Source organism: Drosophila virilis, chromosome 4 (genome assembly GCF_030788295.1).
Source record: "Drosophila virilis strain 15010-1051.87 chromosome 4, Dvir_AGI_RSII-ME, whole genome shotgun sequence".
Taxonomy (NCBI): domain Eukaryota; kingdom Metazoa; phylum Arthropoda; class Insecta; order Diptera; family Drosophilidae; genus Drosophila; species Drosophila virilis.
The window spans coordinates 19,967,980-19,984,334 of NC_091546.1; the positions used below are offsets into that span (position 1 = coordinate 19,967,980).

The 16,355-nt window shown below is 42.9% G+C and overlaps 5 protein-coding genes across 5 annotated transcripts; 2 read left to right on the forward strand and 3 right to left on the reverse strand.

The window, feature by feature from the left end:
* Nucleotides 1-1,524: 1,524 nt before the first annotated feature.
* Nucleotides 1,525-2,706, reverse strand: LOC6628913 (mitochondrial uncoupling protein 4C). The gene is made up of 2 exons (XM_002051345.4): nucleotides 2,067-2,706; nucleotides 1,525-2,001 (listed from the first exon to the last, which is right to left on the reverse strand). The coding sequence occupies exons 1-2, from the start codon at nucleotides 2,701-2,703 to the stop codon at nucleotides 1,646-1,648; spliced, it is 993 nt and encodes a 330-aa protein (XP_002051381.1). The 5' UTR covers nucleotides 2,704-2,706; the 3' UTR covers nucleotides 1,525-1,645.
* A 65-nt stretch (nucleotides 2,707-2,771) lies between these two features.
* Nucleotides 2,772-3,904, reverse strand: Ucp4C (Uncoupling protein 4C). Its single transcript, XM_002051344.4, has one exon. It carries the CDS (start codon nucleotides 3,902-3,904, stop codon nucleotides 2,900-2,902), a length of 1,005 nt encoding a protein of 334 aa, XP_002051380.1. The 3' UTR covers nucleotides 2,772-2,899.
* Nucleotides 3,905-4,043: 139 nt separating this feature from the next.
* Nucleotides 4,044-6,164, reverse strand: LOC6628911 (Uncoupling protein 4B). The gene is made up of 2 exons (XM_002051343.4): nucleotides 5,391-6,164; nucleotides 4,044-4,399 (listed from the first exon to the last, which is right to left on the reverse strand). The coding sequence occupies exons 1-2, from the start codon at nucleotides 6,031-6,033 to the stop codon at nucleotides 4,044-4,046; spliced, it is 999 nt and encodes a 332-aa protein (XP_002051379.1). The 5' UTR covers nucleotides 6,034-6,164.
* Nucleotides 6,165-9,937: 3,773 nt separating this feature from the next.
* Nucleotides 9,938-12,399, forward strand: LOC6628910 (uncharacterized). Its single transcript, XM_002051342.4, has 2 exons — nucleotides 9,938-10,059; nucleotides 10,143-12,399. The coding sequence occupies exon 2, from the start codon at nucleotides 10,193-10,195 to the stop codon at nucleotides 12,332-12,334; it is 2,142 nt and encodes a 713-aa protein (XP_002051378.1). The 5' UTR covers nucleotides 9,938-10,059; nucleotides 10,143-10,192; the 3' UTR covers nucleotides 12,335-12,399.
* Nucleotides 12,400-14,528: 2,129 nt separating this feature from the next.
* Nucleotides 14,529-16,052, forward strand: psd (palisade). Its single transcript, XM_002051341.4, has one exon. It carries the CDS (start codon nucleotides 14,588-14,590, stop codon nucleotides 15,992-15,994), a length of 1,407 nt encoding a protein of 468 aa, XP_002051377.1. The 5' UTR covers nucleotides 14,529-14,587; the 3' UTR covers nucleotides 15,995-16,052.
* Nucleotides 16,053-16,355: the final 303 nt, after the last annotated feature.

Genomic DNA, 16,355 nt, shown 5'->3' on the forward strand with positions numbered 1-16,355 from the left:
TTTACATACAAGACAACCCGTCAAATGCATGCAAATAATGAACGAAACAAAAAATAAATACAAATTTCAACTACTTACTACCAAGCATACATAAATAAATGGCTTTTTATGTTAGTTAAACAAAAGTCTTTTTTTTTTTCTTTCAACATTTTCCCCTATCATTTTTACGTCAAGAAAGCGTCGAAAAGCAAACAAAATTCATTAAAAAAAAAAAAACAAAACAAAACAAAAACAATGCATTAATATAAATATAAAAATGAAATGAAAAACATATATAATACGATACTTTAATACTATTGAAATAAAAAACGGAGCTAGGCAAAAATCCTGCTCATAAAAATGGTATACAAAGGCTGTTTTATCTTGTTGTTGCCTCAAGTCTGGGCGTTGCCACTGCTCAGTTTTCCAGTGTTGTTAAAGTTGTCGATTCCAAATCGATAGCTCAATCAACTCGGTTATCGGTTATCGATCTAGCGGATATTTCGCTTGGGCTCGCTGCAAATATAAAACATAAAATTCTTTTAGCTATATAAGTTCGCTGTCTTTTAATTAAATGGGGCCTTCATTCAGGAAAATAAGTCAACGACATATTTTATTTTTTATCTACATTTTTATGGCTGACGCAATCGCACAATTATTTCATAAATAATGTGCAAAATTTGTGTTTATTTTTTTCTCGCAGTTGCTGTGCTCTTCAGCAAATGTCATTTTCGGCATATTTCTGTTTTCTTATTTTTTGACTTGGCCCGTCGCAACATTGACCCAAAAATACAAATTCTTTTGCAGCGTGAAAATCTTCCGTTGATGAGTTTCCAACACATGTGTTTGACACTTTCGCTTTTAAATCGAGTTTCTTTTTTTGGTGAAAATCAACATTGGCTATTTGTCGGTTGTGATGATGATGATTGTTGTTTTTTATAAAACTGACTGGGTCTGGTCTTTGCATTGCACACTCTTCTCCCCCAACTACAATTTATGGCTCGTCTGTGTGCTGAATACCCTTGCAAAGAGTTTACAGCTTAGTCATAGAAGTTGAAAGCTATGAAAACTTATTCGACTTCTACATAATATAGGCATAGTATATATAAATATGGGTCCGGTCTTTGCGACGCACACTTCCCCCACTTAGTCATGGAAGAGAAGTCAAAAAGTATGAGTCTTAGTTGAGTTCTACATTATATAGGAAGCATCTGTCCAATTTGTGTTCATATGTGTTCTCAATAGTATAGATCTTATGTCTGTTAGGGCATCAAAACTTCGGCATGCCGTAGTGTGTAATTTATTATTATTTTTCTAGCTCTAACGGCATCATATATAAATTGTTTGGCTGCGGGGCAGCTAGAAATCAGCATACATTAATTCATTTAATAGAATATGCAAATTTTTTTTAAAGGCATGTGTAATTTTTTACGACTTGCGATGTCTCAATAAAAACAAAGCTGTTGCTGCTGTCTGGCCTTGCATTTCTGTTTAGAATTTGAATAGGCAAATTATCAACCAGTGTTGGGCAGCGAATAAAGCAAATATTATCTATCGATAACGCTCGATTATAATAAAAAAAACGATTGACATTTTATAAATTTTGAATAGGTTTTTGTCAAAAAACACTTTACAAACATTTTATCTAAAACTGGTGTATATGCATTCAGAATCCGGTCTGGCCCTGTACACGGCGTAATTGCTCGAACGCAATCCAAAATATAATCGACCAGGGTCCAATGCGTAACCAGCAGGGCAAAAAGCCCTTATACATGGCTAAGAAGCCCTCCTGTGTAATCAGCTTGTGGTAACAGTCGAATGCGTTCTTATAGTGCTGGCCTTGGCCCTCGTCATTGTACGGCTGGTTCATGATGCGCGACTTGACCACATCGGCGGGTGTGCTCAGTATGCTGGCTGCCAGGCCGGCGGACACTGATGCCAGAAACTGTAAACAGCGTCCATCCTCCAAGTGCAGCAACGCAATTAAGTGGCGCTTGCTAAGATCATAGCAGGCCGTGTCGCCTGAACGATAAATGTGATTCAAATTGAATGGATGGATTCTTGTGTATTTGCACGCAATTGCTTACCCGCTGTCATGAGCGTGGCCCGAAGACAGCTTGGCCCCACGCCCTTCCACAAGCTCTTCACACCACCCTGGGCATAGATGGACTCCAGCGCCTGCTTTACATTGCTAACGCGCACTGGATAGCCAAGCGAGCGTTGTCTGCCCTCCATTTGCATGCGTATCTTGACTATGTCCAGCGGATTGGCAATTGCCTGGCACATGCAGCCGGCCAGGCAGCCGGCAAAAAATCCTCGCATCATGGACAACACCTGATTGCCATTTTCATCCACATAGATCAACTGCTGACGCACATAGTCGTAGACTACGACACGGGGAGCATTGAACATCAGATTACGAATCACCATTGCCGACAGGCCACCGTAGGTGCCACGAAATCCCTCCTCACGCATCATTCCAAACAGTGTGCCGAACATGCCACGTATGGGTTTGCCGGCGGCTAGCTTATCCGCTGCCTCGCCCTGCAAATGCAAACGTGTCTTGGTCACGTCCAGCGGATAGGAAACGAGCTCCGCAATGGTGGCCCCAAGGAAGGTGTTGATGTAGACCAGCAGTAGCTGGTGGGATTGCGTGGCCGGTTCGAACGATTCCGGCCATGATTGTCTGTTTGGATAATCTTGAAATACAGCTCTTTTATTCATCACAAGAATTTCGTAACAGAAACAAACGGACAAAAAAAAAACAACAACAACAACAAACAAAATACATAATTAAAAAAAAAATGTATTTTATTTGACAGGGTAAAATGTAGATATGACTACTAAATCCGGGAATCTGTTTCAAGTGGAAAACCGTTGCACCCGAATAAAAATATATTCACTGACATTTAGCTGGCATTCAAAAGCCAGTCTGCCCTTCCCAAACACGTAACTGTTCGACGGACAACCAAAACAACACAGACCAGGGCCCCAATCTCAGCCAGCAGGGTATGAGGCCCTTGTATAAATTAAGAAAACCCTCGTCTCTAACCAATTTGACGACACAATCCACAGAGTTCTTATAGTATAGACCCTTGCCATTCTCATCGATCGGCTGATTCATCATTCGTGACTTAATCACATCCGCCGGATTGCTAAGCACACTGGCCACCAAACCGGCGACCATTGATGATGCAAAACGCAGCGGTATGCCCTCCTCCATGCCTAAATATTTTTTTAAGTTACGCTTGCATAGATCATAGGCACCCACATCGCCGGCGGTCATTAGGCAGGCGCGTGTACAGCTTGGTCCGACACCACGCCACATGCCCACCACGCCCGATTTTCTATAGATTTCAGCCAGATCGCTTACAAAATTTGTGGTGCGCGGCTCCATGCCCATAAGCAGACGTCTGCCCTCCATTTGCATGCGCACCTTGACAATGTCAAATGGATTGGCCAGCGCCTGGGCAATGCAGCCGGCTGCGCTGCCGCACAGAAATGCATGATGTATCTTGATTGACTGAACATTTTGGGCATCTTCATAAATGAAACGACGCCGGAATACATCGTAGAGCATAACGCGCAATGAATTGAATATGAAATTACGAACGACCATGGCCGAGAAGCCGGCATAAAGATTTCTTGGTCCCTCCTCAACCCAAATGCCGTATAGGGTCCTGAACATGTTACGCGGCTTGCTGCCCGTCCTTTTCGCTTCCTCGCCATGCACCTGCATACGGGTCTTGCTCACGTCCAGTGAATACATGCATGCCTCCGCAAAGTTGGCGCCAATGAATGTATTAACATACAGCTGCAACAGATTTCTCACCGAGAGCTGCTCCTGCGAATTATCCACACTGCGTAGTATCGCCTTATCGTATAGTGGCTTCATGTGCCAATAGTTATTCTCATCCCTATCCATAACTCAGAATTTTGTCTTTTTTGTTTTTGTTTTGCCTGGTTAACTATCTACTGTACAATAAGAATTTCTAATACAACATTGTTTGGTTTGATTTTAATTGTGCCTGTAACACAAATATCAGAAACAGCTTGATTCGGTCTTAATAGCCCGCATCGCCATTTAGACTACGGATCTGCTCAAAGGTTAGCCAAAATATTAACGTCCAGGGTCCCACGCGCAGCCAATACGGCAGAAAGCCCTTGTACATGGCCATGAAGCCCTCCTGCTGCACCAGCTTCGTAAAACAGTCCATGGTGCCTCTGTAGTGCAGGCCACGGCCTGCCTTATCCACTGGCTGGTTCATCATACGCGACTTGACCACATCTGCGGGCGTGCTTAGCACAGCTCCCGACAATCCAGCTATCATTGCGCCCAGAAACTGTATCAATAGATTGTCGGGCATATTCAAAATGTCCATCAGTTGGCGCTTACTTAGATCATAAAAACTAACATCGCCTGAGAAAGCACAGGGGGAGGGGGGAGGCGAGATAGGTAAAAGCATCAAAAAAAATATTCTAAAATTTGTGCTAGTCGATTTTGGGAAATTATTGGCAAAACAAATTTTCGATTTGATTTTTCCAACAACTTTATATACTTTTTTATATGGAATTTATTATAAATAATTATTTTACATGAATCTAACCTTCATTAATAAATCTTTATTTTATATATATGTTATTTTAATTTTATTTTATAAAGATAATTTTTTTATCTATATAAATGCTTAAAGAAGTTTATTCTACATTTTCTGATATTCAATTTTTGGGATTATTTTTTCTACATATTCTAAAAATATATTATTATACACGATGCTAAGAATTTTACAATAATTTTAATAATAATTAAAAAATCTTTTTTGCATTTTTATAATTTTGAGCATACAACCCAAGAAAAAATATTCGAAATATAATTAAATTAGCTGATAAAAGAAAAACAAGTAAGACTTTCTAGTCGGGAGCTCCCGATATATGCATATATATATTCTATTTTATAAGCTATATGTCAACTGTGGTTACTCGAGCTCTTATTGTTTATCAAAATTGCCCAAAAAACAGGATATCGATATCGATTTTTATCGATTGCTTGGAAACGGAGTAAGTTATCGATTATTGGAAACAAACTCGATCTGCGCGGGCACTAGGAGCACCTACATCTAAATTTCAAGTCTCTATCTCCTATGAGATCCTTGCATTCATACACACGGACGGACGGACGGACGGATGGACATGGCTAGATCAACTCGGCTATTGATGCTGATCAAGAATATATACATACATTTGGATTTTGCACAAATACAATATAGCCTTATACCCATTTTTAATGGGTTCAGGGTATAAAAACAACAAAAAATATGATCTGGACTTGCTCGATCCATGGACCGTAAATAGTTAAGGCAATGCAAATCTAAAAACTAAGTGTGATAAAATATTCCCCAAGGGTCACTTACCTAATGTGACGAGGCCGGAACGCCAAGCGTTTGGCAACGTGCCCTTCCAGAGGGCTACAATTCCGCCCGCTTTGTAGGTGGATGTGAGTGCCTGGTAAACATTGTGGATTCTCGGAGGTTCACCCATTAAACGTCGTTTGCTCTCCATTTGCATTTGCACCTTGATCAGATCGGTGGGCGAGGTAAGAAGAGTGGCGCCCGCGCCGGCCACAATGCCACAGATGGCACCACGCAAAAATGTCAATTCCAGTTTGCCATCTTTGTCAATGATCAAAGCCTCGCGCAGCGTATCGTACATATACATTTTGAGGCCAGTGTAGATCGCGTGACGCAACACCATGGCCGAAACGCCGCCATAGAGCTTAGCCAAGCCCTCCTCCCTGATAATGGACCGAGCAGTGCCAAGCATGCCGCTATATTTGATATTGGAATAGGTTTTGCTTGCGTTCTCGCCCTGAATCTGCATGCGCGTCTTCAGCACATCCAAGGGATAGCAGAACATTTCGGCAGAGCACGCCGACAGCACGGAGCTCGCATACAGTTCCACAAAGGGTGTTTTCCTATTCGTGGACAGATAATATAATCTGGAACGCTGCGCTGACAGCAGCTTCTCCGTTGTCTCGAGCTCATCGCGCGATGCCATTGAAAATTTGGAAAATTTTTATAATAAGAATATTGCGTATACCCTCAATTTTTGTTAGCTTGGAAATTATTTCCAAGCTGTGCAAAATTGTGAAATATAACATATTTATTTATTTATTTATTTTGGTTTTTTTTTTTTTTTTTTGTAATATGTGCGAATGTCATTTAGATTGTCAAGTTTTAGTTAAGAATAGGCTTTATCTCAATCTTAGAATGCCCTTTGCCTAACATCAAATCATTCCAATTAAATAATTTAAAATGTCTAAAATCCATATTGAATTTTATACATTTATATATTAATTCCATTTTTTTTTTTGTGAGTTTGTTGAACTGCAACACGCGCTTAAAAGTTGCTCAGATCGGCTAAAATGCAAATTAATGAAGTCCTAGAGTAATTTTTAGGCTATGCCAACGTTTGAATGCTCTGCAATGCACTTAGAGTCTTAAGATTTTAAGTAGAATTTTATATATTTAATAAATTTGTTTTATATTTTATTAATTAATTTAGTTTTTATGTATTTATATTTAATTATTAAAATAATTATTAATGTATTTAACCGACGTTTTTATTTAATTATGTTAGCTATAATATGATTTATTTTGTAAAAAAAATATTTAAATTATAGTTAGGCTCTTTTAAGCCCGCTTTTGAATCATAAAAGATCATTTGAGATCAAGTTTGAATTAATACTAAATTTGTAGCTGAAACTCGAAACGGATATGCCCTGATAAGGTACAGTTTATATTGAACCCCTTTGGCACAGGTTGGGCCATTATAGAAGGTTATAAAGGTTTTTATTCAGTGCTACGAATTTCAAGTGAAAGACACTCCGATTACCAGAGCAGCGCCAAAGGCTAAGCCATAAAGGGAGCAAGTGAACCAAGAAGTGCTGCACGGATTGCGCAAGATTACACAGAATTCTGTGGGGAGTTTCATGTTCCCATCCAGAGGGGATCTAGTCTTGTACTTCTCTCTCTCTCTCTCTCAGACGATTGCCACATTCCCGCAGCCAACTGCAATGGGAGTTAATAAACGGAAGCAATGCCTCGACCTGGCCCAGAAGGAGCAGCGAGAACAGCAATTAGACGAATCCTAGAAGAGCCCTATTTGGAGAAGGAGCCTGCATGACGTCATATCAGAATCAAGCGCCAGTTGATGAGGCCCGGAAGTCAGCTTGGGGTTCTTTCCATAGGCAGTTAAACAATTTCTTATGATATTAATAAATATTTCTATATTTAAATTGCAACTAACTTTAACAATCTTACTTTTGTTTTCCCCCTTTTGCTTAATTCTATTACGAAAAATTCCCATTTTGATTAAAAGCACTTGACACTAATAGAATTATTAACTGTGCCTCAACTGGTTGGTTCATATCTATCAAAGGCCCAACAATCAAAAAGCCAGGTAACACTGCTTTAGTTGGTATTGCCCGACCACAGAATACCCTGTACGTCGAGCTGCTGTTACAATCGTTTCAAGTTTCTTTCATTTATACAGAAGACCCTTAAAACTATTATACCCTTTAAATGGGATTTTTAAAATTTCCCTTAAACTCTTATATGTATACATGTGCTCAATAGACAAATGTGTTATATGTATATGGTTTAAAGAGTGGTATGTCAAAGTTTGACGAATTACGTTCCAGCAAAGAGCTTTAGTTATACGTTATTTGTGTACATACTGTAGGCTGCAGCTTGGTGCTATATATCTTATATGTACATATATGTATGTATGTAGTGTTCGCGCTAATGGCGGCGATGCTTTTGATCCCGTTACTTTGGCAGCGCATCAAGAGGAGAGCGAGAGTGAACGGTGTGAGCGCAGAGTTGAGCCTAGACGAATTAGCGTAGGCGCGAGCTTAATGAGATAAATTAGTTTGTGCGCGTCTGCCCTGTTGATCGGCCGTAGCCTGTGCGCGTGTGTTGTAGTGTGTGTGCGTGTGTTGTTGTGTGTAATAAAGCAATATAATCTACATACTTATGGTAAAACTCAAATTGCGTTTGCTGTGTGTGTTAAACTTCAATTTGTCAATTATTCACCTATTCTGCAGCTGTTGCGGTAAGTACTTTCACATATTAAAACGTCTTTAAAATACAAAAACTTACACGCATACATCCACACATAACATTTTTTTTCTCGCTGAGCTTTTTCACGCATATCAAAATGGCGCGATTTACTTGCACTTGATTTTATTTGCTTGCAAATATCGAAGAATGGAGAAAAATGAAGGGAGAGAGTGAAAGAGACAGTTATCTGAAGCGTTACTTGAACAAGTAAAAGTGCTCTGGTCCAGAGTGCCCGACTGGCAGATAGCCTGTAATCAGCTCGTCGCTTACTCAAGAAAGGCTTCATTCTGCTTGTTACAAACATTTGAACAAAACGTTTATACACTTTATAAACCAGTCACAATGGGTATAAATGGTAGAAAAAAACATGGGCGATAAGGTAGATATGGCAAATTAAAGAGAACGAAGAAGTTGATGACGATGACATTGCACGCTAGAGCTACCGCGCCCAAAACTGCGTATTGTGAGGGGGGAAAGGTGCTAGGGCGGCTGTGGGGTGGTTGTATAAACTGCTTATTGAAAATAATGATGATTAGGATGTGTTCGTGTGTGTGCGTGTGACGTGAGCTGGTGTGTGCCAACACATGTTGTGCTGCCGTGCAACGACACAACTCAGGCTACCCTCAAAAGCCGGCACGACCTCAATATGGGTGCGGTTCCCGGCCAGCTAGGGGAGTTGGCCATATAGCCAGCCACTTTGTCTATGCCGCCACCGACTCACTCGCCAAATGAGTAAATGAGTGAGTAAGTGGCGCTGTCAGTCAGTCAGAAAAAAAACAACAACAACAATAAGCTAGTCGAGCACGCGCCCATACATCTTACACATATACATTATGCGAAACTGCCTCTTCCTGCTGCCATCCGCTCTCTCGCTCTCTCTTTCTTGCTCTCTTCCCCTTCCCTGCCAGCTGAAGTGTGTTTAGCACTTTTGTTAAATGAAAGCGACGTTTGTTGTTTGCGCAGGGGGGGGGGGGGGGCAGCGACAGGCTTAGCAAAAAGGGAACTGGGTAATTTAAAATTCCCAACACACGCACGAATTATACGGCACAGTAATTGCTGGCAGGGTTTTTACTTACGTCGGCTGCTGTGTCAGGTCAGCTTCTGCCGAACTGTTATACGCTGCCACGAAATCCAATACGCTTTGACCAACTGACCAATTTATCAAACAACTTTAACTAATGCTCCACAGTATTACACACACACAAATACATCTACAGCCAAACACAAACACACATTTACACTTAAAGGTTGTGTTGACTGGACGGTAATTTGAGAGTTTGTTGAACTGCAGCACGCGAAATTGAAGTCCGCTAAAAAGTTGCTCCGATCAGCTGAAAATAAAAATTATATGTTCAGAGTTTAATGAAAGAGCAAAAATACGTTCATGTCATTTATAGATCATGCCAACATTTGAATGTTCTTCAAAAAGAAGTCGAATCATATTGAGTAAATTAATAAAAAAATATTATAAAAATACTGTGTTTGTTGTATTTGAAAAGATTTTTAAATTCTAAGAACTTTTTTTATCCACATTTTCTTTTTTTTATATAGAAATGTGTTTTATTATGATTACGTTTGGGTTTTCTTTATTATTGTGCTGAAGAGTACGATTTTAATATTTTATAATCATTTAATTATGAACACGCGGAAACATCAGGGAATTATCTATCATACATAATCATGATCATAAAAAAAAAGTAATTTTTTTTTTTTATATAAATTTCGAGTTGACTCTCGAAATGGTTATGCCCCAGCTTATAAAGTGTAGTCAATTCATATTGAACCCCTTTGGCACAGGTTGGGGCATTATAGATGGTTATAAAGGTTTTTATTCAGTGCTACGAATTTCAAGTGAAAGACACTCCGATTACCAGAGCAGCGCCAAAGGCTAAGCCATAAAGGGAGCAAGTGAACCAAGAAGTGCTGCACGGATTGCGCAAGATTACACAGAATTCTGTGGGTGAGTCGTGGGAGTTTCATGTTCCCATCCAGAGGGGATCTAGTCTTGTAATACTCGCTCTCTGACGATTGCCACATTTCCAGCATATAAAAGCACCGCAGCCGGCTGCAACGGAAGTTAGTAAACGGAAGCAATGGTCAATTATTCACAGCATTTGAGGCTGCTGCTGCTGCTGTGCCCGCTGGCACTCGGCCTGGCCCAGGAGGAGCAGCATGAGCAGCAGCTGGAGGCGCTGCATCGCAGCAAGCGCACGTTGACGACAATTTGTGTGGAGATCAAGCCGAGCGGACCCCAGGAAGAGCCGTATTTTATGTGCAAGGGCACCGATTTCTCACGTGGCGGTGGTCAAGCTCAGCCGGCAGCCGAAGAGCAGCCGCAACCCATCCAAAATTATCCGCAGCCAGAGGCACAGCCGATGCCCATGAATGGCCAATATGCTCAGGCGCCGTTTCCATCGTTTCCCAGCTTTGGCGCTGGGTTTTTTCCGATCATGTCCAGCTATGAAGAAGCAACGCCCAAGGCAACGCCAACGTCGTCATATCAGAATCAGTCGCCAGCTGGTGAATCCCATGCCGCCGCACAGTTTGGAACCGCTCCTGCTGCCTTTGCAGCTGGGCCTGCTCCGCAATCATATGGCGTGCCAGCAGTTTCTTACTCAGCTGCAGGCGGCGCAGCAGCAGCTGCACGCGGAACTGCAGCAGGCTCAGGCCCAGCGACCACGCCCAATTCATATGCTGCTGCAGCGCCTACGAAATCGCCGACAGCTGCACAAGCAGCGCCTCAACCAAAATCGCAGCCTGCGAGCAGCCAAGCGAGCAATGGCAATCCCTATGATGCGTTAGTGAGCAGTCAACGTCATCGTATCGCCATGGATCAGGATGTGCTGAATGTGCCCGATGTGGGCTTTCGGCAACAGGAGTTCAATTTGCAGTACAGACTACCCGAGCCCATGGTGGGCGCTGCTCCGCCCATGATGTGGATGCCACTGGCGCAGACACAGCTGCAGCAGCCGACAGTAGCAGCCCAGTTGCCACCATATTACGATGATCCGGTGATGCGCACCTTCTATGCCAGCCTGGAGCCCAATGAGCCACAAGTGGCTCAGGCGGCGCCCATGCAGCAGGCAGCTCCCATGGAGCCGCTAGTGGCTCAAGTGGCGCCACCATCACGACCAGCATCGGGCTATATGCCCATGTATGGACAGACAGCAACAGCAGCACCACCTCCTGCGCCGCCAAGTCAGCCCGCTTACGATGCCAGTCCGAAGTCCAGTTCGGCTCAGGGCTACGCGCCAGCGCCCGGCTCAGCTGTGGATGGCAATGCCTGCAACTCTTGTACTCGTCCCTGCTCTGCGCCCTTGGAGTCCACATCGAACTACAATACACCCGCCCATTGTCCCAGCTTTCAGCCCGTAATCATAGCAATGCCCTGCTATGGACAGCAACAGCCCACACATTATTTGGCTGTGCCTGGGTCAGGGGCATCGTCGTCGCCAGCGTTGGCACGTGAGTCTATGGTGGGCAGTTCATTTGGAGGACCATTTAACCTGGCTGCACAAATGGGTACACCCTTTGGCAATCACTTTGGCATGGCATCGCCTCAGGTGGGTTCGGCCTTTGGAATGGGACCGCAGGCTGGCTCGGCTTATGGCATGTCAGCTCCTCAGCTTGGCTCAAACTTTGGCATGGCTCCACAAGTGGGTGCTCCGTTTGGTTTGGCGCCGGTGCTAAATCCCTTTGGACCGTTCGGCAATTTGAATCCATTTAATCCTTTTAATAGAATACTGGGCGCTGCCGCACCAACGACCCAACAGCCCAGGCTGCGTCTGTTCGGCGCACCCGAGGAGAGCACAACTGCCACATTGCAGGCAGCTCCACAGTTTCAACAGCCGCCGCCCAAGACCTTCACCATGAACTTCTCCAGCAGCACATTAGCACCAGCTTCCAAAGTTAGCTCGTTACCAGCCGCGGCAGTCGTTGGCATCGCCCGTGATTCGGACGACGTCCAAAAGGAAGATGACGACGATGAACAAGATGATGAAGAGGATGGATCACAAGAAGCCACTGATGCGCCGCACACGGCTGGCACAACTGAAGACGTGGCTTCTACTCTAGATGCCGAAGTCTCCAAATCTCTGGAGTCCAAGGATCTGACGGTCGAGCAGCTACTCAAAAAGGGCGAGGATAAACTGAAAAACGAAAACAAGCGCAAACGCCACAATTCACGCAACAGCAACAGTAATTCCCAAAAGCGCAAATATCTGCAGCGCTTGTAGATCCTAACTAGATAAGTTTTTGCTCTATGAATGAACTAACTAACTATCAATAAAACTAATTAGTTGTTTACTACAAAAAGAAACCCGTGCAGTTTTGGACCTTGAGTGGTCAAAATAACCGCTCGGTCCGCTTCTTATTTCATTTATTGATCAATTTCAGATACTTTCTTTAAATATTTGCTTTGAATGTGTTTGCTGTTCTTATTGAAATCTGCCTTTTGATTTTCTTTGAACAAACAATGGATGTGACTGGATTTAGTTAGATTAAGAACTATTCGAGTCATCGGACTCATCAATATGGTTGTTGGATGGAACATTAGATATATCAAAGGGTATTTAAATTTTTGCATCCGATTCGACTTAACTTAGTTTCAGTTTGACTTGATATAAGATATAAATGCTTTGCCTAAAATGCCTCAAGAATATCTATTTTCAAGAATTTTGTTTGGCTCTATAGATTTAAAGCCAGTCTTAACTATGAATTCATGGCAGATGAGAAAATAATTATAAAATTTACTGCATGCTGTTGGCTTAAAATGTTTAATACATAGATTTCTTCAATTAGCAGGGCATTCAATTTATTCAGTCTGCACGACTCAGATAGTTTTTTTCTTACCCTTTACCCATTAATGTCGGTGCATGGGCATGCAACAGACAGCGAAAGACGATTCCGAACTCATTAGCTTGTTTGATTCATTCATTATGCATATTTGATAGTCATGAAAATTAGATGCGATTTTTCCTATTGTCTGCTTGGATAGCTCTTACTTCGAATTCAAGGTTTCTAGACATTTTAGACTCTCTCTATGCCGAGCTGCAGATTCCTCTAATGTTAGACTGTCTCCCTCTCAGATATCATTAGAGCTAGAGGCATCAAATTTTGAGTTAAAACCGTCTCATTGCTAATGCAAAATAATAAAAAGTCAAGGTTCTTCTTTAAGTAGCCATCTCTTACATACTGCAATCAGCTAAAGGGTGTTTTCTAGTTGGGCAATTGCTTGTGCTCAATCGGACTCTGCCAACTCCATGGCATATTTGACGCCCAGTTTATTAGCGATGAATAAGCCAATGGCCACTTAAGGAAGTGTTTTATATAAATACTTGTGTACATATTTATTATGCAGTTTCTTTATATACATATATTTATATTTTTTTTGTGCACATTTTCTTTGATGTGCTTCCGTTTATTTTTTTTGTTTCCCACTGGCGCAACACGTCTTTATGGCAGCTACGCTTCACGGATCAAACAGGAACCTATTTACTCGATACGTACAGCTCGGTTTGGCTCAGCTCGTCGCTGCAGTCTGCTGATTGGTCATGTTGGACACGTAACACAATTTAAATAAATGAAAACAAAACTGAGGATAAATAACATAAAGCAATTTAGGCGTAGAGTCAATGTACTCGGCCAATTGTCCAAGCACTCTGATTGAGTAAGCGCTGGCCAGAATGGGCGCAGCTGTTGCGATTGGATTTCTATTAACCGGGTTAGAACACTCGCTTGCGAAATCCAAGACAAAGCCAAAGCTACTTCATGAAATAATTAAAGAATTGCTGTCCCAGGTAGAAGCTGTTATGCTCTTTGATCTGCATAAGATTGAATTGAATAATTATATGCCTTGACGATTTTTTTTTTGTATTTATAATTAATATTAATGGGCTTTATAATGATAATAATAATTATCATATTTCTATAAAAAAAAATATTCTTTTATGTGGTTTTTTGTTAAAAAAGAAATGAAATTTATTTTATTAAAACTCTTAAAGTAGCTTCTGATTTATTGGCTCCACAATCATGATTATATTTATTTCTTAAGTATAAAATGTATTTTAAATCTAGTTGAGCCTTTAAAACAGATGGGCTTAGTTACAAAAATTGATTTTTGGCGATTTAGTGGAAGTCTGCCTTGCTTTTCATCCTCCGAAGAACTTACCTTGAGTTGCACTGTGATAAATGGGCTTAGTAGGAATATACTCTTATAGTGTTAGCTAAAATATGTGCTGGCTGCTTAAAGTTCTCCTGGAGTACTTTAATTGACCCTGAGCATACTCAGAGCTTAGTTGGCCTACTTGCGTGCGTGTCAAACATTATGGCCAATTGAGAGTGCATTCAACTGGCAGGGTATTTAAGTGCAAGGCTTGCAGTTTTTTAGGCAACTTTGGACAGTGATTGCTCGATGCAATTGGAGCTCGTCGAATAGTTGCAATTGAGTATTCGCGACGCGAGGTTAAAGTTACAAACGTCAACGCAAAATGCACAATTCCTGGAGCTGCTTGGTGGCGGCGTTACTCTGCGTCTGCATCGCATGGCAGGCTGGATGCACGCAGGCGCGGCAGCCTGATGGCACGGTGGGCATGTCCAATAGCATTGCAGCACCTGGACAGCCATTGTATTATCTTATGGCCGATGCCGGTTCGACGGTGGGTCCCAATGATGAGCTCAAGCGCACGAATCGTTCGCTTATGAAGTGGTGGGAGGATTTGTTTGGGCCCAGCAATTGCTGCAACAATAACAACAACAATTTGCTTAACAACAACAACAACTACAACAATTGGCTGTACAGCAATAACCTGGTGCCAGCCATTCCAGCCATCAACAACAATAACTGCAATGGATTGCAATTGCAGTCTTTGGATCCGTTCAAACAAATGAAGCTGTTCAAGAAGCTGCCCGATCTGTGGGGCAATAACTTTGCAGGTCCCTGTGCTGGCCAGTGCGGTGGTGGTGTTCAGCCGCTGCCGCAACCGGTGAACAACTATGCGGCACCACCAAGTCCAGGTCCAGGCTACGGTGGTGAAGGCTACGCACCACCGGAGCCACAACCAGCCGTGCCAGCGCCTCCGGTCGACTATAATACGGCGCCGGCGCCGCCTAGCAGCGGCTATGAGACACCTAATCCCAGCTATGACGGTCCCGGCGATGGAGATGCCGGCTATGTAGATCCGCCAGCACCGCCATCCGTAGACTATGAGGCGCCAGCGCCTGCACCGCCTGCCGCCAGCTATGAAACACCAGGCACGCCCGAACCCACCTATGATACTGTTCCGGCACCCGCGCCCGAGAGCTACAGCAAAGTGGAGGAATATGCGCAGCCGGCCAAGAGCTATGCACAGCCACCGCAAATTGTCTACCAGCCCATCATTTATCTGTCAGCCGCGCCCGCCGTCAGGGCTGAGCAGGAGACCAAGCTGAAGCAGCCGGAGCAAAGCTATGATAGCCAGACTGTGGCACCAGCACCGGCACCAATGCCAGCACCGCCGACTTATGAGCCACCAGCGCCGGAACCAGCACCAGCACCAATTGAATTGCCTACATATGCCGCGCCCCCAGCACCAGCTCCAGCTGCACCTTGTAATGCGCCCGCTTGTGCGGGCTATTTGCCCCTTCTGGGCGTGCCCTTCTACAGCTATCCCACGGCTCCAGCACCAGCCCCGGCACCAGCCTATGCAGCACCACCAGCCCCAGCACCAGCCTATGCAGCACCACCACCCCCGGCACCAGCCTATGCAGCACCACCGGCACCGCAGCCCACCTATGCCTCATCCTCCTGCCGGACACCCATTCGATTGTCGTTAATCGATCAACCCTATCGCGTGGCCCCCGAACTCTTCCAGGAGTATAATTATCGCTTGGCCCTGGCCGAACAGAATAGATTATAGTAGATGGAAATCCAATGATCTTTAAGACTAAACTGTAAATAAAATGTATCTAATTTGGGCTGTCAGCTTTTTAATTGCCAAGGGTTAACTACTTAATCCAATGGAATATCTAAAGGTATTCCTGATGAAAGAAACGTAATATGTAAGAAGTTAATTGGGGTATGATAATTAGATTTTGCTCATATATCAGGAGCATAACACAAATAGAAATTGATGTTTGGTTTGATTTTTTTAAAACACAATGTTTAATCGTTCAAAGAAGCCGTATTCAATCCATTTAGATATATATATTATTGACTAGTATTAACAGCCGAGTCAATAGCGTCTTGCACGTCTGTTTATTTCCTCTCAATCTTAAAGC